General features: G+C 39.8%; 1 protein-coding gene across 3 annotated transcripts in view; it reads left to right on the top strand.

Annotated features, from left to right (window-relative positions):
- Positions 1-25,988, top strand: part of crybg1a (crystallin beta-gamma domain containing 1a) — a 31,867-nt gene that overhangs the window by 2,304 nt on the left and 3,575 nt on the right. Inside the window, exons 2-15 of one of the 3 annotated variants that reach the window (XM_058089998.1) lie at positions 8,741-8,882; positions 13,266-14,599; positions 15,656-16,725; positions 17,207-20,268; positions 20,397-20,435; positions 20,520-20,638; positions 20,739-20,916; positions 21,548-21,687; positions 22,549-22,675; positions 22,766-22,801; positions 24,127-24,284; positions 24,351-24,477; positions 24,594-24,739; positions 25,798-25,924. In XM_058089998.1, coding sequence (XP_057945981.1) covers positions 8,741-8,882; positions 13,266-14,599; positions 15,656-16,725; positions 17,207-20,268; positions 20,397-20,435; positions 20,520-20,638; positions 20,739-20,916; positions 21,548-21,687; positions 22,549-22,675; positions 22,766-22,801; positions 24,127-24,284; positions 24,351-24,477; positions 24,594-24,739; positions 25,798-25,924 — 6,805 coding nt within the window. Of the gene's footprint in view, positions 1-8,740; positions 8,883-10,251; positions 10,432-10,642; positions 11,207-13,265; positions 14,600-15,655; positions 16,726-17,206; positions 20,269-20,396; positions 20,436-20,519; positions 20,639-20,738; positions 20,917-21,547; positions 21,688-22,548; positions 22,676-22,765; positions 22,802-24,126; positions 24,285-24,350; positions 24,478-24,593; positions 24,740-25,797; positions 25,925-25,988 lie in introns of those variants that run through there. The other 2 variants (XM_058089999.1, XM_058090000.1) reach the window with 2 other exon arrangements.

The raw sequence follows: 25,988 nt of genomic DNA, 5'->3' as shown, positions 1-25,988 counted from the left end.
CATTAATTCATTCATTTATTTTCTACCGCTTATCCTCTCTAGGGTTGTGGGTATGGTCGCCAGCCAATCGCTGATTATATAAATTAGTTACAGTAAGCCACATGAGAAAGTATTATTGATTAATACTGATGTTTAAGAATTTGAAACCAAGTAGGAATTTATTGACATGAGTCATCCAATTTTGGCAAAAGTACCAAACATGATTTTATTTCTTCACTAATGATTTTTGTGCGTTCTACACGTTATAACTACAGGAAGAAAGCACAAGTTCAAGTGTCATTTAGACTATTTTGCATACCTACATTAACGTGTGCAACACATACCGGTAGTTTGCCTGCCCTACCACATTCTGACATAGAAAGCAAACCCATCTACGAAAGCTTTCTGGGAATAATAATAGCTGAGTTAAATACTGTCGGGGTCATGTTCATCTCACAAACAATCCTGTAATGGTCTACACCACACAAAGGTGTGTTCACACCTGCCGGAACAAACCAGGGTGAATTCACTTCAGGACAACACACAAGATCTTATTATTTTCTAAGCCAAATAATATCAGGTGATTATGAGTGACAAGCCCTTTTATTCTTGCTTAAAAGGTGCTAACACAATGATAAAGGGGTCTAAATACAGAACTTAAGTACATGAATGAGTAGGCGTGAACAGATGTGTGCATGTAACCATGGACTACACTTCAGACCACTAACCTCCAGGGATCTCAGTCCATTATGCACATAAACACTTTCACTTTCAACCTGTTTCAGCTTCTAAATCCTGGAGTATTTGACTATGTTGGTGCTTGGAGGTGTGACCTCTCGGTAAAACACTATGCAGTACTAAAGGAAAACCTCTTGGAATTTTTCTCTAAAGTTATTTTGATTAGATCGGGGATGTCCAAAGTTTTTATACTGAAGGCCTTAAATTGGATCTGGGAGGATGTGGGGTTAATATTTAAATGAATTTCATTTTACTTTAAAACCAATGCAATGTAAGTCCAGATATACTTACTACTACAGATATACTATTTCAAAAGTATTCCACAGCCCAGTTTTCCTAATTGACTTACAACAATACACTCTCACAGGTGATTTTGGTGGTGGTTTTACATACTTTAATTTGTATTATTTATTACAATTCCTAATTATTGTGGCTATTCAATCATTTGTACGTCATACAAGCTTATTACACTTCTCAGCAAAAGTCACTGTAATCGCAGGCTTAAGAGAATCCTTGGTATGTAACCTTGGCCAGTTCCTCAGGACAGTATTATCAAAAAGCTTGTGCAGGTTGGTGTTCTCTCCTTGTCCATTCATGCCACAAAGGAATTAAACAGCCATCATTTCTTACAGTGGTACAGGTGATGTGATATGCTTTATCCTGTACATGTTGACTCAGCAGCCCATGAAAACCAGCACGTTAAATTAAATACGCTGTAAAGTGGAAAAATATACTTCTATGACGCATACTATGCTTTTTTCAGAGTACAATAAGTGTGATTCGATACATTAAACAAGCGCGCAGGCGCACAGCTAGGAGACCCGGTCGATTCCCCACTCGGGCATCTCTGTGTGGAGTTTGCATGTTCTCCCAATGCATGCATGGGTTTTCTCCGGGTACTCCAGTTTCCTCCCACATTCCAAAAACATGCAAATTGTCCATAGATATGAATGTGAGTCCAGGACCAGTCCATGGTGTACCCCGCCTTTCGCCCGAAGACAGCTGGAATAGACTCCAGCATACCCACGACCCTAGTGGTTGAAAATGGATGGATGGTTGAAAACCTTAGAGTGGAAAATTTCAGTTCTATCACATACGTCTGAAAAAAATTTGAAGCAGTGAAAAAAAATTAGGACAGCGGTCCACAGATATGAATCTATCATACATACATAGCCTGACATACTACTGACTGACATCATGTCACATGCAATCACTTTACTAAGTGTTTGTTACTTTCTTGTTACTTTATGCTTTTCGGTTTTATTTTTCCAGTTTTATTTTATATTTTGTTTCTACAAATGTTTTTTTTCCTCAGACAAGTAAACCAACTGGAGCTGTAAATACAAAACAAGATGTAAAGGAAAAGAAAAGAAAATAATTGTGCATAGTTATGCAATTATAATCCCGTTTTACTGTCTGGTATGAGGTTATTTCTTGTGTCAGTCACCAAGCGGCACCTCTAATCATCCCCCTCAGGTATGTGTCCGTGTGTGTACCGTCCTATTTCTGTCTGCTGCGTGAGTCACAGTTAAATTCACTTGATGTGCCTCCCAAAATTGGGTTTGGCATCATACTTGCATGACAGGTTTCTTGTCTGCCTTTCTGAAATTCAAACCAACAGCTGTTAATATAGGTTCACCTAACGACAACAGTGACGTCAGAAACTGAGTCAAAGGAACAACATCCATCAGGGGACGGGCTTGATAAGTCTATTTTTGGAATCGTTACAAAAAATTGTTGATCATTGACAATGTATAATTGGTGCGTCTTGAAGCAAGGAGTCATAATAGATTTGACTTGGAAGCCAACCAGACAACGTCTTTACTTCCTACATGGGCTTCTGTAGAGGTAGAAACAGAATGTAAACAAAGGTCAAGGCATCATAATTTCTGTTCTGTCCTGTTTCAAATTTTCCCTCATGATTATTCCTCAAGCATTAGGATTGAGATAGGATTCAATTAGTCGATTAATGAAGAATTGGAGTTTTGTTAATATTGCATTTGTATTAAGAACGCTATGTTCTATGAACGCTATGTACGTTATGTTGTGGATCAGCACGAAGAGACCGCTGCAACACGGCAACATAATATCTGAATATTTCCATTTGCACTCATGCACCCCAGTCAACATTCCCTGCTATTTTGTTGTGTACTCCAAAATGACTTTACAGAAGGAATTCCATTTTGTTGTCACTCTAGACCAGCACTGGGCAAGTGCTTTCTTCCTCTATAGTTTTGGTATTGCATGGTTCTATCGACTGTGATTGGCTGGCGACCAGTCCAGGGTGTACCCCGCCTCTCGCCCAAAGACAACTGGGATAGGCTCCAGCATATCCGCGACCCCAATGAGGATAAGCGATGTAGAAAATGAATGAATGAATGAATGAATGAATGATGAATCAAATAATAGATGTTGGCCAAGACAACCAGGATGGGCATTTATTGGTACCATATCTAAGGACGTTGCACAAATTCGTTGTGTATGTTTTCATTCCACCACTGCACAAACCATCACAAACCACAAATTCATCCATGTTGGCAGGTCTGCACTAAGATGGAAAGTCCTCCCTGCCTTTCACGCCCCCTCGACAGTTCACCGTGCCCCTCCCAAACAGGAATCCCTTTTATTGGAATGATATTCCCAGATTTTGTTGTTAGTTTTTTTTCTGCCAAAATACCCAGTACTAAATCCAAACGTGTACTTTTTTGAGAGTTTGTTACATTATCAGTACTTAGTAATTGGATTTGTTTAGACTTGCACTGCAATTTGAAGTTTGAGAAGAACGGAAGGCTGCAAACAATACCCTTACTTGTGACGGATGACACTGCTCCAGGGAGCAGGCTGTGAAATGTGACGTGACATGTTTCGTCCTGTTGGATTAGCACCCAAGTTTAGTTTCCAACTTAGAATTATTTTACATACTGCCATATTACTGTACTTCTCGTGAGTACATTTGCAACCACTTGCATTACTCCTTTCTTAGGAATGTTTATGTTGATTGAGGAGGTCAAGTTGAGCTAAGGTCCACGTCTAAGAAACATGTATGATATGTTCTTCCTTCCACATGGCATGATGTGGAGTTGTATAAACTTGTTTTTTTTTTTTTATATATTTTTTTAACTAAACTATGTGGCAACATAGCTATAGGCATGACATGCTTCAGGGCGGCATGCCTCATCATATTGGGAATCATCGAACTGTGTTACTGACAGGCAGTTCCTACTTTGGAAGTTTGCATATTCCATTCTCTTACAGAGCCAAACAGCTCTCTCACAAACACACCTCTGTCTGCAAAAGGAGTGTTTTTCTTATTGTTTTTACACGGTTCAAGTGAGATTAAGCCAGAACATAAGGAGTTTTTTGTAGCAGAAGAAAGGTCTTCTTGTTCAGGAATACTGTAGATTACCATTGGACAACACAATGAAATGAAAAGCTTCCGAAATAGTATGCATTCTAAACACACATTTGTTCCTGATTTGCTTCTTTCACTTTGCATTTCCATTTTTTTTAAATGACAGCCTTCAGTACAACAACTGAAGCAGCTTTCACTACACATTGAACTAAAAATGTTGACCTTTTCTTTAAGAAAAGAAAATATATTTTTGTCTGCTTCTCTGGAGTGTCAAGGGTGTAAGTTCACCCATGTTGAGTGATAGTGAGAGCAGAAGAGAATTATAAACTCATAGATCAATTAATCAACCTTTCAACCTATGATCTTCTGTTGATATATAGCAACCCCTGGTTTATCACAGTTAATTGGTTCCAGACCCAACTGTGAAAGTTAATTTCCACAAAGTAGGATTTATAAATGGTTGTTTAACACCGTTAGAGCCCTCTAAAATAAGCCATTTAAGATATAAATAAGTGAATTTTCTGTGAAGTAGAAAGGCATCACAAGAATAAATGAGCAATTTAAGACACATATAAGACCCATGTTTGATTTATTAGTTAATAATGTGCGGTATATTTTTTAAAAACCGTGCTAGGGTGAAGCCGTTTTCTTTGCGTACTCGTTATTGCAAAAAAATGCATGATTGTCTACTTGGAGACTATAATTTCCATTGTGTGAATGGTTGGTTGTGTATATGTGTCCTGCGGTCCAGGGTGTATCCTGTCTCTGACCGTGACTCTAATAAAGACAAGCGGTATAGAAAATGGATGGACGTATACAGTAAATTAAATACAATTACTAGTTATCTACAGTTAATGACTGGCAATTATTTGAAGACCACCACAACCACCTCAATCTTAAAGTAGCCTGCACTGACACGGACCCAAATGAACATACCAGACAACAAATTGTGATTGTGGAGTAAAATCTTAATTCACGAAAGTGTATAACATGCCTTTATACTCAGGGCCTATAGACACAAGAAGGCTCTATGAAAGATTACAGGGTTTTATTTGTGCTTTTGAAAGTTCTGCATATAGACAGCAACATTTAGAAAAATATTCCCAGTGTCAACATTGTCTGAAAATACTTTGCATACATTGCATATTGCACATTGCATTCATTGCATACCATTCTCTTATCATACTTGCCCTAGTTCTTATCCAGTAGCATATTTTTAATATCAACACCAGTTTGACCCCTGATCACATTGGAGAGGCGCTATCCCACCCATCTGGAATAGAAAGAGTGAAGAAAACAACAAGAGTGAATTTATACTAACCACAGTAAATTACCACTGTGTCTAATACTTCTTTGGATAGAGTTACTTACAAGTGGGATATAGTTTGGGTTCTATCAAAAGTGTGCAATTCTAGAGAAGTTTTTCTTTGCCTTTATAAGCATGTTGGCTCACTTTCCTCTCTCCTGAAGCGTATTAGTTCCAGGGGAGGTGAAGTGGTTGCAGTCGACTGAATGTTTCAGACACACCCAGCATCTGGCAAACTGTCAGTTTCCAAGCACTCCCAAGCACTCAGTTGGCTCTTTGTAAACACACACTCGTGAGGCCTTCTTCTCTTATCAGACGTAATTCAGGAAGTTATAACCATTATTGGGCCTAAGCAGTCAAATTAGATTTCTACCTCATCTTCCAATGTTGTATGAACATGGAAATGTGTGTGAAACATTTCCAAGCTTTACACTCCTTCTAGTTTGGTTTAATGCTGTCATTACATACGCAGTTCCAAGTTACTCATTAACCATGGAACAAGCCGTGACATCATAAAGACATACAGTAAATACTGTAAAGCGTCCTATGTCAGGGTTGCCCAACATTGGTCATCACTGCCAGCATATGTATTATGTCCCTGTGTCAGTGGGAAATGGTCCGATAGTCAATCAAGCAGAGTACTTACCGAAGTAGCACAACAACATTTGTACAGATTTTAGAACACATAAGGTGCACAAGATTATAAGACGCACCATTGATTTTTGATTAAATTAAAGGCCTTTTCACAGGAAAAGGTAGCAGTAAAGAACAGTTACAATATAGAAGCCATTTACAGTTGACTGTATAATGTTTGTGGCATGATGTCATGCATACATTACTGGGAGTCTAGAAGGATTGCATTGCAACGTTTCATCACTGACTTGGCCTTTAACCTGTATTCTTCATTCCTTTTGTCTGTTGTTCAGTTTCTCCCTTCATCCTATGAAGTGAAATAATTAGACAAGCGTTTCCCTCTGAACATTTTCTGTATCGGTATGGTGCCTTCATATGTCAGTACCGTAGCAGTGACCATTATACTGAATATGAAGTTTATGTATCATGTGCTAACAGAAGAGCATTTGTTGGCTGTGCAGTAGCAACAAGGTTCAGACAAGCTGGGGCTGGTTTGTGCTGGCTTGTTGACAAAAAGCTACAGTTCACCTAAGCTGTGCTTGAATAATGTCGACTTTAGTTTTACTTTTAGAATGATCTGATTTCTTTGGAAATAGAAGGGAACAGGTTATTTGAACTTAAAATTCAAGAGCCGTCTCCATCTCGACCCTGCTTTGTCTTCTCATTTTCTGAATGACTACAAAGTATAGTTCAGATCAGACTACTTCATGGTTTGCTGACCAATGAAACCAACAACTAGGTTATACAGCACCTGTGCTAAATAAATGCATGAGTCAGAGTGACACCAAAGCGTGCATCCATACGTTGCTGCAGTGACGCCACGACATGTGAAATCCCACGCCAAGCTATAAATCAATTCACATGTTGGAGGTATCTAAAGGGACACTTTAACACTGTAGTACTAGCTACTGAGGCATTAATCAACAGTTAGTCCACGTTGTAGAAGACCTACTGTATAATAGTAATTGTAATGGACTTTGTATCAACCAAAATATATGTGATATTATAGGTAAAATGTACAGCAAAACACATTTTTTACATACTTTATGTCCTTTGGCGTCTCTGGAAATATTTTGCAGAGAAGCGTTAAGATTTCGCACTTTGTTTAGTGGCGCTTGAAAGCACCATAGTTTCTGTGAAATGCATGAAAAGTGAAACTTATTACAGTCATTCCTTGCAACATTGCGGTTTGAACATTGCTCCCTCATTCAGGTTTTCAAAAATAAATTAGGGCATCTTTGCAGGGAGCTTGCATGTTCCCCCAATGCATGCCTGGATTCTCCTCGAGTACTCTGGTTTCCTCCTACATTCCAAAAACATGCTAGGTGAATTGGCGACTCCAAATTGTGAGTGAGTGAGTGTGAATGGTTGTTTGTCCATATGTGCCCTGTGATTGGCTGGTGACCAGTCCAGAGTGTACCCCACCTCTCACCCAGTGATAGCTGGGATAGGCTCCAGCACACATACCCTTGTCTTTCTAGTGAGGATAAGCGACATAGAAAACGGATGAATGGAAGTTACATGTAGTATTCTGGTCAGTAGGTGTCAGTATTGCTACATTGATGAGACGAGAGGTTATATTACATTACCTTCACATTGTATAGAGTCAGCAATGATAGCATGAGTGTTTGGAGGGAGAAGAGGGAAAAACAAGCACTCTTGGGGCTCGACAATTACTTGCAGATTTTCACCAATTGCTTGTTTGCAATCCCCTTTGCACAAATTGGGGATCTACTGTATGTAGAGCTTGTGTGTTTTGTTTTTTTAAGCCATGTAGGCTCCTATCAGGTGAGGTGTGGTCAGGTCAGTCTGCAGCTCAGCCCCAGCAAAGAATGTAAATATGAATATCTGCTCTCAAGTAAGATTCCAGTTGTGTTTTGTACATTATATGACTGATCAAATAAATTACCTTTTTATTTATTTACATAATAACTGCCAGTTGTTAGTCAGCTCACCTAAAGGCCAGCTATCCATGTTATGACACATCATTTGTTGAAGATCATAATAAAATATCCAACGTCAGTGACTATTGTCTGGGTAAAACAATATGCTTCTGCCCCCTTGTGGAGAAAACTGAGTATTGCACTGACTCCCGTTCTGGTCCTGAATAATGTTTTGCACTGATAACAAAACAAAACCTTTTCGTATATAGCTTGTCATGAAATAGCATATTTTAATAATCAAAATACATCTGTATCTAACCCAATACAAAAATATATGCTAGTACTCATGAGTATGACTTATGTAGTAGGCCTACAAAATCATACTTCTTACACACACTGTATACATTTAGTTTCAATATTGGGGTTGATTGATGTTATCTTGTTTAAGCGATTCTAGGTGTAATTTGTGTGTTGGTGCTTTGTGGCAGCAAATTAGGATCCGTTTAAAAAAAAAAAACACACACACTCCTCATACTTCACACACAGGTCAGAATCCACATAGGTTCTCTAATTGCTCTGTAAGCATGGCGTGCTACTTGGAACTGAACATTGTCCATCAAGTGTCTTGCATCAAGTGTTTTTACATTTGAAGGAGAACAATGAAATGGGTCAGTGCACTATACAGAACTTTCATCATTACTTAACGCCATGTACTGTACAGTTGGAGAAATGCCCGTGTGGGATCATTGTAAAGATCCTCTGAACATTGAAACGAAGAAAAGCGAATGACCTCATATCCTTTGCCCCCCCTCCCCACCTCCCTTTCTGTTTCCTGCCTCCTTTTACCAGGAGCTACGACCAGATGAGTGTTTCCACGGCATGCTCTCTCCAGACCGAGTCAGACTGGGACCCTTATTCTGACTCCAACTCCATGAGCTACTTCAACATGACTCAACCGGGAAGCCCTACCTCACCATCTATATACTTTAAGGTCAGTAATTATAGCAGAACATCTGCATGATCTCTTCACGCTTCACCCTGGAGGCTGACAATGTGGTGTAACTTGTGGATGCTTGCAGATAAGGTTACTGAATTATGATGGGAAGGATTTGTGATAGCACGTTGAATCTGCTGCATGGAAATATTAGTGAAAATGTATGATTTTGATCTACTTGATTAAGTGAACTCATTTTGATGAATAAATTTAGTATAACCAACAAATTAAACATTTTCAAATGTTTACCAACAATGCTTTACAGTGTGTACTTTGTGACTAACTGTGACGTATTGACATGTCTAATAGTTTCAGCGAACTCCAACCCAGACCAGTTCAACCCACCACCCAAATTTGAGTACTGACGCTGTTCTTCTATAATACAACACTGGTTCCTCAGAATTTGCGTTGCTGTGACATTTAGACAGCTTTTGTTGAGTTCTACCTGCAGGGGTCAGTGGCTAACATGCATGACTTGATTGATGCCATGCAAACAGGCTATCATAGTTTAGTGTAAGTCAAGATGAGCATTATCCTGTGGGATGTCATTGTCCCTGGGCTATTTTACAACATGATCCTGTCTAACCTGCTCACTGACCTGATCCCACCTTTTCCATGCTACTGTATGTTGTTTATAAGGAATAATCCGGTAACTTTGCCTTTGGATGACTTTTTTTACAAGTCTTTACTCTTGTTGACATTTGTTGCTGTAGAGATTTTGTTTACTCCATGTATTGTGTGTAACTTCAGGCCAGTTTATACTGAGTGTGGGTGTGTGTGGGTGTGTGTGGGTGCAGTCTTGTCGATGTGTTTGTGGAGTAAAACCCTCGACATCCCACCTGTTGTTGTGTGGACGATTTGGCTGGTGTGCACAAGATAAATGTTAATATGAGCTCCTTGCGGCTTGTGTGCGTGCCTTATCAACTACTTAGATGCAGGGCTTTTGCTGACAGATAAGGAAGGAGTGCATAAAGCAGTCTGTAATGATTTTGTACTTCCTCCTAAATGATGTTGACTTGTGTTTATAAGTCCGGGTGTTAGTGCTGACTCAAACACCAAAAACAATACAAATAAAAATTGCATTTTTATCCATGAAAATGCAGGATTGAGTGGGATCAATTTGGTTCTAGACCTGACTGGGAAAAAGTGGTTCCTTCATTATAGTAAATGGAATTAAAGTAAATGGAAATTTGTGTAAATTTTTACCATAGACATGAAATAACACCCATATAGTTACCTTTACATTCATATTACCAATAAGGTGCATATAATCAGAGAAAATAAGCCATTTAAGACAGTTAACCTTGTAGGGAAGTAGAATCTATGGTCGACAGGAAGTGGCGTTGGGGGTTCAGAGTTCAGTTTTAGCTTGTTGTGGGCTATGGCTACAACGATGACCTGTGTTATTATTGTGATTATCATGGTTGTACATATTTTCTCACTAATACTAGACTCTAGTCAACCATGAAACAACGGGCATCTATATTAGATGCTCCAACAGCAGCGTAGCGAGAGACATGAAGAAGCTCCAGTGGAAGCCACACAGGTTTTATCTGTTTTATTCTATTTAAACATGAACTGGAAACCCGAGCCATGAGGTGCTGTTTGTTTAGTCAACTGGTGTTAAAGTTTGACATCAGGCGTTGAAGCTTTATCTTTTTAACCTTTAGATATATTGAAATTTTTCCATTTATTGTTATTAGTTATTAATAGTTATTAGTAGCTTCTTTGCTTTACATTTAGATTTTTCCTTTATTTTTTCACATTTTTGTTTAAATTCTATTTCTACAACAATAAAAAAAACAAACAAACAGGGGGCCTGAAATCTCCCTTGAGACACCCCCGGTGTATAAAAATGGGTTTGTTCAGTGTTTGACTTACCTGTTCAGAGATCAACACAAATGTGTTAGCTTTGTGGGGCACATGATAGTGTCACAAGCCTCTTGATAAACAGTCTAGTTCATTATTCTGTATTGATTTTTCTCTTCAGAATTGTGGCATTTCCTTCATGTCCACACCCTTTTCATATGACTGCCTTGTGAATTACTTGTGAACCGCTCCAACCGTCTCTCTTCATAACACTGTCAGTGCTTCTGCATATGCAAATGACCATTCCCACAAGTCAGACACTCCGCTCACGGAGCCACAAACCTGTTGTCACTTGGACAGGACACAACTGGCTACATACACTGTACAGATAGTTCCACTTAGAAGTATGATAACTTGGGCAAACTGATATTTGCCAAATATGTGAAGGATTATTCTGAAGGAATAATAATCAGTAGAGGAGAATTCTACCCTTGGTGGCAGGAAGTGAAATGGTATGTAACTTCATGTTTTCTTTATTCCCACTAGGTTGTGACTATGGATCACAGTCAGCAAGACTATAATGGTTGCATTGAATGGGGATAATCTGGCAAATGTTGTGTGCTCGCTAACTCATTGACTGTCACGTTTGAAGTCACAGCTGTTGCAGTACACTGCTACAATACACTGCTTTGATATGAAAAGGTTATGTCACCTTTTCACTTGCACAATGACAGTTGATATACATTGTCATTGTCACACATATTTATGTTTGTTACTGGAGTACCTTTACGTAAATTTAGACCGTATTTTGTATACTTATCAAAAACTGAGCTTTGAATCATTTGAAAGTCAGTGCTGGTGTTAAAGTGTTGACCATTGACGGTAAAATGTAAACCTTGAGCCTTGTTTCAAGTTTTATATTATGTTTTATGTCCACTGAGTTACTTATTATTCATCCCACTTGGGTTACTGTCTTTAGATGTTGAATTGTATTTTGTATATTTTGGAGAAAATGCATAGTAAATTCAAATTGCCTGATTGTAGGGCTGGGCCATATGGACCAAAAGTCATATCCCCATATATGTAGTTAGGTTGAATATGGATATACGAAATATATACTGATATTTTTTTCCACAAAGGAAGTTTAGACCAATGAAAGACACATTTGTGTGTCAAGTTGTTTTATTACAGTAAAAACTTAACATGAGGATGTTTTAAATCCTCATGTAAGATGCACACACACAAAAAATTACTTAAAAATAGTAAAGTAGACCATTCTCTTTTAGAAATATATATAGTGAGCTATATGCTAAGATCCTCTGCTCATAGCAAAAGAATCAAATATGAAGGAGTACCTGGTTTAAGAGGAGATTTAAAAATGTCAGCAACCCCAAAACACATTGAACAGGGTTATTTTTTTAGGTAAACATTTTACTCCTTATTTTGTGCCAGGAACGCCAACCCTAGCAACTGTCTGTCTGACTTCCTCATACATTTGTGGTAGAGCTTGTCATGATCAATTATTATAACTGTGAAGCTCGCTGCACATGGTGAGGCCACCGTTTTCAGAAGAATTTTAAAGCCATTTTTTCCACTGACCATACTGTATTAATGTGATGGGTTGCTTTTCCTTTCATAAGGAACGCAACATTCCTCATATTGGAGTTTTAAGGTGGTGAAAAATATGTTTTGTGGTCTGAATTTGAAGTATCTTAAAGCCAAGAGCTACTGCTTATTCCTTGCTGACTTAATTGTTCCACCGCATGCAGAGATGAGGGACGTACAGAGCAAATACAGTCTATATTTATATCAACGATGATTTTGCTTAAAGTAAATATCAATATGCCGCCTAGCCGCACAGTGGACCAGGGGTGAGCAAGTTGGCCACACAATCAGCAGATCGGGCAGACCTGGGTTCAAATCACCGCTTGGGCATCTCTGAGTTTACATGCATGCTAGGTTAATTAGCGACTCCAAATAGTCCATAAGTATGAATGTGAGTGTGAATGGTTGGTTGTCTGTATGTGCCCTGTGATTGGCTGGTGACCAGTCCTCTTGCCCAAAGACAGCTGGGATAGGTTGTCCAAATAAAAACAGAAATCGTAAAGGTCCAAATATACTGGTCTGTTTATTATCGTAGGTCAAGCCACAAGCATTTATGCTTTTCAATCAATAAATATCAATAAATATCCTTTTCAATCAAAACAGAAAAAATACCATTTTGATTTTGACGTAAATTGAAATAAATACTCAAAACAAAACCTCTGCATAGTTGAATGGTACTGAACTGTACCTTGACTGTTGGACCCTTTTTAATTTTGTTGCACATATATCAACAATAAAAGGAAGGAGCCAAAAATAATTCTGTTCTAAGGTGAGTCAAGGATGTCTTCATCATGCAAAAAACATTTCCTGTTTATTGTTACCTGAAACAGGTAACAAACATGTAGGCGAAAGGCAAAAACATAGGATAAAAAATTGTTATAAGATTGATGTTGAATTAATGTTGAATGATCTGTTCTAAGACACTGACTTTTATCTTGTGCGTTCGTCTTGTGTGTATTTTTCCAGAATTCCGAGGAGAAAAAGGGGATGTTGGATCGTCTCAGTCATTTTTTCAACCCCAAGAAACGGAGGAGCAAAAGCAGCCAGATTTCAGACACCTCAGCCAGTGCGAGTTGTCCTGGTTCTCCAGCGTCGCCCTTGTCTCCACAGTCACCCTCACTTCAACAGCAAGATGGCTTGAAGACTCCTACGCCTTCCCGAAAGGATGGTAAGCCAGCAGAGACAGACCTCCAAGCGGGAATGGAGACGCTCAGCCAAAGTTCTAGTCCCAGCGTGAGTTCTCTGTCGACGGGTGAAGGAGATTTTCCATTTGCGGATTCTATCAGTAGTAGCCGAAGCAGTGTAAGGGAGGTTCCTGTGTCCAGGGTGAACAGCGGCGGGAGTCAAAGGAATTCAGGGAATGTGACCCCCACTGTCCTGGACTTTGCAACCACCACTTTGCCATGTGCTGATTCAAGCTCAGAGGTCGGCTTTACAGAGTCAGTGGTGGAGGAAGTAAGCAAGAGGCTCCAGATGAATTTGGAGGAAATCACTGTGAAAAATGCAGAAGGTTTAAGTCATACCCCAACGCTAAAAATCAAGGATTCGACTCCTAAATCACAGAATCTAACATCCATAACCTTAGGGACAAATAAAACTAAAGTGACATTTGGAGAAAAGAGCCACAGCATGACCCTCCAAGGTATAACTTTGGGCTCTCAGTCATCAACGCCTCAACTCATCTCTGGTTCTCAAGATGCTGGGAGTGAGAATTCAGTACAGAGTCCTTCACTGGAGAAAGACCAGGTACCCCCTGGTGATTCTCCTGTTAAAGTCTACAATGCCATGTTAGTGGAAGTTTACCTGGAAGAGGTGGAGAAAAAAGAGAGGGAGGAGATGAGCAAAGAGGATAGGACGAAAAAAGGGGAGGAGGAGGGCTCCATACCACTTTCGCCTCCTGTCCTGGCCATACCTGTCACAGTATTTCCTGAGGATGAGTCAGTTACTCAGGAGGACACAAACAGCCCGTCCACCCCTTCACAGACTTCACTTCCCGCCAGAACTTTGCCAGAATTGTCCATCTCCTTGACATCCACCCCCAGGGATTTGCAAACCACTTTAAACCAGTCAGATGAGCCTGACACTGGCACAGACTCAAAGAAACACCCCTTTAAGGACAAACAAAAGTCGAAAGGAGCTTGCGTTACCCGTAAGACTGTGAATCTGCCTTCGAAGTCCAAGGATGTGGCCCATGTAGCATCCGTCAGTCCTGAGCTAAGTTTGCACCCCGACAAGCAGGCGGGGGAGGATAACAGCACACATTCAGCTTCAAAGACATCCGAGCCGACAAAGGCACAACGGTGAGTGTCTTTACAATTTTTGGTGGTTTCGCTTTGAAAATCCCTTTTGAATAGAGAAATAGAATGCAGGGGAGCTACCGAGAGAAAAGGTTGCGTGCAACCTGATCTTAGGATTCCCATGTGCTAGAGAACAGTGAGATGCTAAAATATTGATATAGTGACTGTCTAACTGTGCTGTGTCGACATTTTGTAAAACAGTCATTGCTTAAAATGCCTCAAAACAATAATTACCAGACCAGAACTTTCCTGCTCTGCAACTTGAGTGGAAACAAAGGTCACCAATTCCTGTGTCTACAATGTACAGTATTTTCATATTATATACTACTCAATACTGTCTGCACACTTGTTGCATTGCTATTATTGCTATTATTATTATTATTATTATTATTATTATTATTATTGTTATTATTTATTATTACTTATCTTCTTTTGTGTCTGTTATATGGGAGCCAGGCAACGACATTTCGTTGGCAATTTCACTACTGTGTTTTTGTGCAATGACAATAAAGGAAGTCTATCTATCTATCTATCTATTGAGAGGAATTATTTAATATTGATCTACAACACTTAAAAAATAATGTCTTTGAGACTACACCCTCATCTTTTTAAGCGAGTAAATACAGTAAATGGTCTTGCCTGAAAAAATATTAATTTTTTTTAACTGAAGCCACTGCAGGGGGATTCATCTGCAAAGGTCAAGACCTCTCAGCACCAAATATAATGAATGTAAAAATGATTTAATGTCCAGTAAAGTACATTTTTTAGACAAGCATGCTATAGGCCGATTCCAAATATACTGTATATATTTGGTATACCATTAACAAATTGTTTCTCTGATTAATAAGTATTGTTTGCAAAAAATATTATTGATTCATGATTTTAGCATGTCTCATACAGGCACTAGTGCAAAAGAGCGCGCAATGGAGTTGGCTCAAACATGTCTTTTGCACAGCACAAATCCCTTTTAGCGTAACATACTCACTAGTGTAACATACTCACATATCAGTTGTGTATCTTCACATTTCTGTTCATTTACTCCATTGTATTTCCTTACAGATTACAACACCTTCAAAATAATAATGAGGAAAGCAGGCATGCAGATGTTCCGTCATTTGCACCAACAGATGAGTCTGCAGACTCAAATACTCCTGGACATTTAGTGAAAGAAAAAACGGACTCTGAGACATCTGATTTTGAGGATACATCTGCAACTCCAGATATGCATAGAGCAAAATCACAACATGTAGCATCAAGGATAAGAGGTCATGCAGCAAACCAAGCAACAACCTCTAAACCAGGAGATAAAGTAGCAGTGGTGAGCCAGCGTGCTACTGGAAGTGTAGCAAGGCCCTTAGCAACAGCAGCGGGAGGCAAGGCCAAAAATGTGACAACAAAAGCCAAGGGCTCCACAGAGGACATTAAAGTTGCTGCATCCAGTGATATACCACCTCTAAAGCAACAAAGCAATGGGAAAACTGTTTCGGTGATAACACCACTAAAAGACAAATGTACCACTGGTCTCACAAAGTCTAAAATCCCCCAAAGGCAAATATCAGACAGTGACATAAAAGCAGTGTCAGCAGAAAAAACACCAGTTGCTCATGACTCTACAGCCACTTCCAAATTACAAAAAATCGCAAGAACAGCCAGTGAATCATTGAAATCTCTGGTTTCTACAACCAAAGGTGTCCAGAAGCCAAGTTCTGACGAGGCAAATCGGGTTAAAGCTCAGTCGGGTGACAGAGAACATTTAATGAAAGAAAAGACAAAGGATGACGTCATTATTGAACACCCAGAGTGTGTAAACTTAGTAAATGGCTTGGAGGAACACCAAGAAGAGAACATTAAAATGGGACGGCCACTGGATGGACAAAACCTAGATTCCAAAAAAAATGACAAACATACTTCTTTGATATCAAAAAGCCGTCTGCCCGTTTCATCTCCGACTAGAAAATTGAACAATGATGTTCCTAAAACGAGTGAAGCCAACCATAGAAAAGTCACATCTCCTCAGGCGGACTCGGACAGGAACAAACAAGCCCAGAAGTGCCCAGAACAGCAAGAACCAGCACGTGTGGAAAGACCTACCAGTGAGACGCCTTCTCCTTCTGGAAGTCCAAAGAAAGGTATGAGAGTTGCCGCCATAGTAAACTATCTTCAATATAGTTTTAACATTGCTTCTGTATTTCCAGAGCTTCTTACTCATGCTCAGGTTAGGTAATAGTAGTTAATTAGATATCAGTAATACATTTAGATATACTTAGATATATTTTCTCTAGGCTGTGGAAACACTAGCGTCTTAACTTATATATCATAAGGTATGTCTTGTTGATGTGTTTGTTTTGAAAGTTCTGTGTCAGAAATAAAGTTGATGATACTGTACCGAATAAGAAGGAAAAAAGCTCTCATGCAAAAATATATACAAACTGGATATCTTCTTGTCTTTTCTCTGAATTTCAGTCAGAACACAGCATACATTTTGCAAACTGAGGAGGCTTTGGATCAATATTGTTGCTTTAAGAAAGATTAAGAAAGGTTACACAAAAACTGTATGGTAGATTGTCATTTTGTGAAGGTGATTTTTGTGTTTGTGTGTGCGCCCAACAGGCATCCCATCACTTAAACCTTTGAGAAACATCTCAAAGACAAGCCTCAGCATTGACAATAATGACACACCGATTGTCACGAATCAAGATAAAGAAGACTCTAACCACAAAACAAAACACCTAAAGATTCCATCGAACACTTCTGTTCCTTCATCTCCAAGCAAGCTCCCTACAAGGAGCCAGAGGGGCTCCAACAATGTTAGATCCAAACAACTTCAAAATACCCCAACTGACAATTTGCCAAACACAGAGAGTGTAGTCAAACCAACAGATAGTATTGTTACAAGCTGTTTAGAAGGCAGTGCCACTGATGGTGCATGTGACGTTAAGTCTGTCTCTCAAAACGAAAAACCCAGTGAGACAATGGCATGTAAATCAGATACCAGTGAAACCAAAGAGAAAGGGGCCGAGGTGCAGGAGGCCGAAGAGGCCCCAAGTAGTCCTAAAGGAAACATTTCAAAACAAGTAATCCTTGATAATAAGAAAACAATTGTTGAAGTAAAACTTGAAAACAAAGGGAAAGCACTAAAAGCAGTGACAGCTAATGTATCGCTGGTCAAAGAGGCATGCGGTGCGAAGACAAACGGGCAGATAGAGGCACATGATGTCCCGCAACAACCGATATTGGAAACATCGTCTAAAAATGTACCATGTCATCTACAAGGTGACAGTTATACCCTGGAACTGCAAACACCAGAGATGTCCAAAAATGTAAAGGACAAAGGACTCATTTCAGTGACAGCCCAGCTTCCAACTAACACAGAAGTGGATTTTAATCAGGAAAAAGGAGCTTCAGAACCACAGCCGGTGAAACCTGTCTTGGGTGACATAATTCAGTGTGACAGCATTACAACGTCTCACCAAGAAGGTGGTTCCGTCCAACCATCAGTTACAGTCACATCTAAAGAAAATGCAAATGTCTGTCCCATGGAATCTGCATCAAAGGGCCATCAATCAGTTTTAACCACACCATCCATTTCTTTAAATACTCCCAATAAAATGCAGAATTGTGAATTATTTGAAAAGCAAGTTCCAGAAAATAACATGTCCCTCTCAGCACTTGCCATATGTTCAATAAAAAATACTGCAAGAGAAGAGAAAAGTAAAGAAGAGGTTCACCAGAAATCAGCAGCGACAACACACACAGACACTAAAGCTGTTAGTGAGGCCCCCAAGAATGTTGAATGTCATCTGGACAAAGAGCCTCTTTTGCAAGCAGAAGAATCTGAAAGAGAGAAGAAAGAATCCAAGTCAAGTGAAAAGCTGAATGATGCTTCATTGTTGCCCAATGACTCCAGCGGTGAGCTCAAGTCCCTAAGCACTGACAACGATGCAAAGAAACCAAAGGAATCAAGTAATGTAACATCAGATCAGGTAAATTTACTGCCAGCTTCAGAAGAGAAAACACAAACAGTCAACACCCAGAAAGAGAAGAAGAGTGAATCTCAGAAACAAAATAAAATAAGTGCAGTAGTCTGTGATGGTACAACCAAGATGGTGAATTCTAAAGAACATACTGAGGATTCTGTGAAGGATAAGGCCACAAGCGAGATTACAGAACCTCTGCAACAGATGAAAGCAACAGATAAAGAACAACTGGAACCTTTACCCAATGCTGAGGGAGCCAGGAGTAACAATGACCATCGGGAGAAACCCAGTCATGTTGAAATGAAGACACCTGATTTGACTAAAGATAGTGAAACAAAGGCTACACTGATGAAAAGTTCCAATGGGACAACCATCACCCAGGTTTGCAACAAAGAAGACACAAAGTCTGTGAGTGAAGCAGCAAAACAAGATCAAATTGATGATCAAGCAAAGGGATCGAATGCTGAATCAGAGCCATCAAATAAAAGTATGGAAGAAGTAACTCAAGCTAAATCAGACATCATGGCACAAGATGGTTTGTCCACCAGTAAAATAGAACATACTGTGTCTGATACCAAAGTGGAAATATTGAACCAAGAGGATAAGAATATGATGGCTGCCCAGCAGAACCACAAACAGGAGGATGGAGATCAAAAAACAAAATCCACTAAAATATTGGATTGCTTGCCTGATCAGAATGATGAAAAGAAAACAAAGAAGGAGACGCCATCCAGCTGGTTAGACGTGGAACATCATCTCAAACACAAAAAGGGCAACAGAAAGCACCCTGATGCCTCGCCTAGTGGGCATGATGAATTGGATGATTTCATCAGGAGCACTAAAGCAGGAGGCATTCCTTTCTCGGTGCCTCTTAAAAAGCACCCCCGTATGAAGTCCCCATCTCCCCCTTTCGCTATGCCACCCATTATGGAGGATCATTTTGAGACAACATTTGACCCTGAACAATTCCAGTTTGGCTTGAAAAAGAAAGGAAAAGGTTTAAAGGATCCTTCTCCTGCAATGGTGCTAAAACAAAAAGCAGCTCAGCGGGAAGGGCGGACCCTGGAAAGCCCCCACGGAGCAAACAATTCCACATCCTCATGTAATGAGGAAAATGAGATAAAAGGAAAAGATGAAGTCCAACAGGGAGCAAAGATGGAGCAGAACAATGGCGAGCAGCCTGGGAAGCCAACATCCCGACTACAAAGGATATCAATCCTCTCTAGCTTACTGAGTTCCCCTCGCTCCAGTAAGACGAGAAAGGAAAAAGTAGCCTCTGACCCAAATGACACTTTTTCATCCAAACAACAGCACAATTTGCCTTCGCTTGGAAAACAGGAAATAACCTTTCCTGAACTTGAATCAGATAGGAAGGGTGCGGCGGGGAGAGGCGCAGGCGCAGGCGCTGCTGCGGGTAGTGGTAATGGTACAGCCAGTGAGTCAACACTTTGTCCCGCCGCGCCTCCTCTGCCTTCATTCCCACAAATGAAACTGCCTGATCATCAGGAGAAAAACCTCAAAGACGGGGGACAGAGTGAGGTTGCCCAGGACCTGTCGGAGGCACCCAAAACAACACAGAATTCTGACGGACGTGGTGCTATGGATCAGGCTTTGATGCCTAAAGTCAGTAATGCTGTGCTACCTCCACCCAGCAAATACATCTCAAAGACTCCTCCTCGAAAGAAAAAGTCCAAGGTGAGCATTTGAATGGGTGCTTTAATCTGATTGCTTCAGGATTGTATTGTGTTATTTATACATAACAGTTGAACACAACCTCAAATTTTGGCTCTGCTGTGTGTTCATTTTATGACAATTTCTTCCAGACACGTGTGGAGAGAGGTTTTCACCAAAGACCCGGCAAAGTAAGGTGTTCCTTTTATCACATTTATCTTCACACATCATCAAACCAATGCTGTCATCTCAAGTTGTAATGTGTTGTGATCCAGATGTTCATACACGAACATGAGGAGTTTGGAGACAACGTGTATGAACTCTGCTGTGATGTCGAGGATGCCACAGCGATGAAACTGTCACCTGTCATCTTCGTGCAAGTCATCAGAGGATGGTAAGCAGTGTAATAGCTAAATAGCTAAATTCTTGGTCCTAAGTTGATTCATCTATTATGTACTCATATTAAATAATTTTTTCTGCAATTCTCTGTTTAGTTGGCTCCTGTATGAAAACAAGGGCTTCCAGGGTCGTGTCATTGCCCTTGAGGAAGGTCAAACAGATCATATAGTAAACATGTGGGCAGACGATGGAGCCCCCATGACCATGGATGAGAAGGGTCAGCCTGTGTCAACGACACCCATGATCATTGGTTCTATTCGATTGGCAGTAAAGGTAAGTTGCTTTAAAAATCAGCCTCACTGCATTCATATTGTACATATGGTTCACCACTTTTTTTCACAAAGAAATTATAATTAATAATTGTTTCAGCAGTGCATTCCGTGAAATATCTTTCATATGGTGTTTTCTAGTTTTTATTTCTTTTTTTTTACAGTATGATAGAAACGTGCCACAATAACAAAACAATATTATTTTGTGCATGCTCATTGACCAAACAATGCTTCTCACTTGACATTTTCTGAAATAGATAATTTGTACATGTCTATCTATGAACATAATTAGTCAACTCAAGTTTTAAAGCATTCAACCCTCAAAAATGTCAAACAGTTGTCAATATGGATGAAGGAGATAACATTTTGTTTTGATATTCATGTTATACGCAGACATATTTGTTTCAGACATGGTTAATAAGTCAACTCAAGGAACATCAAAACATGTCAGAAAAGCAGTAAGAAGAAGCAGAGCTTATTTAATTCTAAACCTTCTCCATATGTATTACTGGTAATTAATTCCTCAACATCTTTTACATGTTGACAATTACAACATTTGTTTGCTTGAATTTTGCTATTTAAGGTTTAGTTAGCTTCCTGTGTGAAAATTCAATGTGTTATCCTATGTGCTGCAGGACTACAGCAAACCAAGAATCGACCTGTTCACAGAAGTTAATGGCTTGGGAAGGATGTCATCTTACTATGACGACACAGTGGAAATTGGCTCCTATAGGATCCCACAGGCCACTGGTTCCATCAAGGTCCATTCTGGAGTGTAAGTTGATGTCGCTGACGTAACAGAAACTGTCTAACTGGGGGGTGTAATTCTCACTAATGCATTATTTACTTACATTTACCCACACTTGCCAGTTTGAATAAAGACACACAGAACCGCTATTTAAAAAGACCCTTTCTTTTCAGTTCGTTTTTTGCTTTGTATTTGTTTGCCACTGGTCTAGAGACAGTGTCACTGAGGAAAAGACAGGAAGCAGAACTGGAGGTAGCAGAGATGAGGATGCTAAGGTTCTCATTGGGAGTGACCAGGATGGATAGGATCACGAACGAGTACATCCGAGGGACTTTACATGTTAAAGGCCTTGGAGATAAAGTCAGAGAGGCCAGCCTGAGATGGTTCGGACATGTCCAGAAGAGAGATAGTGAATATATAAAATATACATTTAGAGGTAGGAGGTATAGAGGAAGACCAAAGAGGAGGTTTATGGATGTAGTGAAGGAGGACTTGAGGATAGTTGGTGTGAGAGAGACAGCTGCAGAAGACAGTGTTTGATGGAGGAGATTGATTTACTGTGGTGACCCCTGAAAGGAAAAGCCCAAAGAGAAAGAAGACAGTTGAATGCAAGAAAATCATTCTGTTTATGGTCTACCAGGTTGAACATAGCATTGTTTCTACTTCGAGTCGGACTGGACTAAAGAGTCATGATCAACACTACCATAGTCTTAGAAAACATTATTAGGCCACCCTTGTTTCTTCACTTTATCGACCCATTTTAATGCCTGCTACACTAAAGGTACATTTGTTTGGACAGATTTAATGATGATAGCAAATGTTACTGCCGTATATTGACCATGGTAATTTTATACTTTCTCTCGTGTGTCTGTGCCTGTGTATGTTTAGCTGGCTTGTGTACAGTGACCCTGGCTTTGGAGGGTTTTTAGGAGTGCTGGAGGTGGGCGAGTTTCCCTGCCCTCAATCCTGGGGTTTCCCTCAGCCGTTTGTTGGCTCACTCAGGCCCCTCCGGATAGTAAGTCAATTAAATATGTGATATAGGGTCTCACATTGTTGTTATTTTGTGTATTGTATTTATTCTATTGCTGTTTCTGTTTCTTTTTAGGGAGCAATACGGGTGGAACATCCCAAAGAAGTCAAGGTTTATATGTATTGGAGTTGTCCGTCACCACATCGCGGTTTTGATTATGCTGAAAACCATAAATTCAGAGTGCACCTGAATATAACCCACAACCACCAAATAAGTGTTTTATTTTATTTAATACATACAGTATATAGGCCATACTTGTCGATAAGCAGCAGGTGTCCACATTGTAAAACGCGATATCGTCTTTTTGAGAAAATGCGGAAAAATACGGTATTTACACAGAAAGGCACATTATAAACCTTGCAATCCTACTACCTACACTCGGTATTCCCAGCATCACTCATTAGTTCCAAGGCATGAGACAAACTTTTTTTCATTAGAGTGCAACAGCTGCCACGGACCAATCAGTAGTAATTCTACACTTGATCAAACATACTTAAGATTTGTCAGATTAAAACATGATCACTGCATACACCTGATATTAGCGTCCACTTCACTAGTGCACTACTTGCTGAATCTGCGCTCTAATATCAGAGCAACTGTAGTTCTTTTAGCCATAAATTAGCCGCATCACTGGTTGAATCACAGGATTCAAAGTGTGTGATAAAGGTAGCAGCTTGTAATCCAACATTTATGGTATATTTAGTAATAAATCATGCTTTGTGGTTAAATATAAGACAATCGTGAAGACAATTCAATCCAAGTCAGGTTGTGTAACTTTACAAGTATAAACTCTCATATCCTTGTCCTATACGTACATGTGAATTTGCTGACTATCATATCTTTAAAGTATAATAGCGAGCCATATTCCATAAACATGGGTTTATCTGTTTACATTAAACTATGTGTTTCACTCTCTATATGACATAATAAATATAACGAATATGAACTACAATAATCCCTAATTCTTAGAGCACCATACCTGTTGCAATAGACATTTGACAGGAAGCATGAACATGCAGAATTCTCAAGCTGTGAATCATTAAGATGGGGCTTAAATTGTGCTGCTTTTCCATACGGGTTTACTGAAAATTAAAGAATGCATGACTTTTTGACATATTTGCGAAATTAATGCAGACTGTGGAGGAGGGACGTTATTACTGCTACTACCACCCAGTACTTGGTAGTTGTGTGTTCTACTGCATCTATGTTTGTCTGCTCAGCTTTTCCTTTAAAATTCCATCGATGTAAGCTTCAGGCAAAATGCATTTAAGAGTTGAAAAGGCTTTTCCTGTGGTAGGAATGTGTTCACATTGTTTTGATCCCTCCTGTCGCATCCCACCCTCACTCAGTGATAGTCCAGGAAACACATCCAGGAGCATGGAACTGTGTAAACCAGCAGACTAGCATGTTCATTCCTTCCTTTTTGGCTTTTTCAGGCGCTATTGTTTGAGAAGCCTAATTTTGAGGGAGCGTGTTTAGAAGTGGATGGTGACTTGTACAACTTGAGTGAGGAAGAGAGAGAAGAACCAGACAGTCCATGTGAAACTAAGAAGACCACCTCTGCAGTGGGGTCCCTCAAGATACTCGGTGGTCTGTGAGTATCAGAGTTCATGGACTCTGATTTGTCTGCAATACCTGAATATTGTTTTGTGTCTGGTAGCTGGGTTGGCTACCAAGAGGCAGACTTTGAGGGTCAACAGTACATCCTGGAGGAAGGGGAGTATCCGCACTGTAGTGACTGGGGTGGAGCTGAGGATGGTCTCCTCTCTCTGCGGCCCATTTGTACAGTAAGTTTGATTTTTGCGATTTTTTTCTGTAACGACATCACAAAAACTACATCATCTTGATTTATTCTCTTAATTCTAGTTATTTTATTCACTCTTTTTTGTGTTATCTCACATAGGATTTCCTGTCTCCGCACATTAAATTGTTCAGTGAGCCCAACATGGATGCACTGGGCCTCAGTGTGGACCTGATGGGTCCCGTTATCAACATGGAGGAGGTCGGCCAGGGTACCAAAACCCAGTCTATCAACGTTCTGAGTGGAGTGTGAGTATTGCTCTTTTTTTACGAGAGGCAAAGTATCGGGCCTTGTATAAGAACGTTTCCATACATTGTCATATAAACACAAAGCTTTCCGTCTTCCATTATAATAACTGAGACCCTATTGACTCTCCTTCACTTTATGGTCCACTGTCATAGGACAGAAATCAGTTTGTGTTAAACCTGCATAGGAAAACACCTCAAATCCTGGTTTTGATGTAGGAGATGTCAGATCTTTGTATCCTGCCATACCGTTTGAGGTGTGTGCCGCTCATCTTACAAACATGACTAAAGGTTTCTTCACTGAGATGAGAGAATACCTGACACACCTTGATGGTTCACACAAACGTCCCCTGAGGATACAGGTCAAAATAAGATAGTGTAACTGATCTCCCTATGGGATTATCTCCTGTAGATGAGAATAGGTTTCAGCTCCTGAGGCTGAATATTGTTGATACCAATGGGAAAGGAAATCCTGATATTGCTGATATCCAAGCCATCTACTGTTAACATTATTCACTCAATTAAAGCAGACATTTTTCTAATTTTTTAAACAAAGTGATCTGTTTCTTTGGCTGAGTGTAATTTAGCTTATTATTTCTTCATCATCAATATAAGGTGGCGTACACATTCATTTTATTGTATAAATACATATGCATAAATATGTTAATTAGTAAATCATGATGTTTTGTTGTTGAATGCAGCCTGATATTAGTCAAAATTGGGGCGTTGAGGCGGCATGGCTCAGGTGGTGTAGTTATCGTCTCCCATGTCGAAGTATCCTTGGGCAAGATACTGAACACCCAGTTGCTCCTGACAAGTGAAAGACAATTTATATTGGGTAATACGTGTGTAAAGGTGACTATAGGGGTGTTATTTCATGTCTGGAGAGCTCTAATAATGTTAAAACCTTATTTAATTTAGAAACCAGGAATCCAACTTCTTAGAAAGTCACTTCGGGTCGGCTCTAGAACTGCGATAAACAAGGGATCACTGTATTTCTTTTTTAGAGAGTGAGGGTTTTCTTCATAATGCTACTAATTGTGAACCTTCCTCTGTGGCAGTTGGGTGGCATTTCAAAATCCTGGATTCAGCGGTGAGCTCTACATCCTGGAGAGAGGCCTGTATACATGTCCAGAGGACTGGGACGCCAAGACCTTCCAAATTGCATCCATCCAACCAATCCTCAATGTTAGATCAACTCCTGGACAGATTTAGTTGTTCAGAATCCTACAGTCATTGTAATCATTTCTCC

This window comes from Doryrhamphus excisus, chromosome 13 (assembly GCF_030265055.1).
Source record: "Doryrhamphus excisus isolate RoL2022-K1 chromosome 13, RoL_Dexc_1.0, whole genome shotgun sequence".
Taxonomy (NCBI): Eukaryota; Metazoa; Chordata; class Actinopteri; order Syngnathiformes; family Syngnathidae; genus Doryrhamphus; species Doryrhamphus excisus.
The sequence above is the reverse complement of the archived record's forward strand: the minus strand, read 5'-3'. Positions and strand labels throughout refer to the sequence as shown.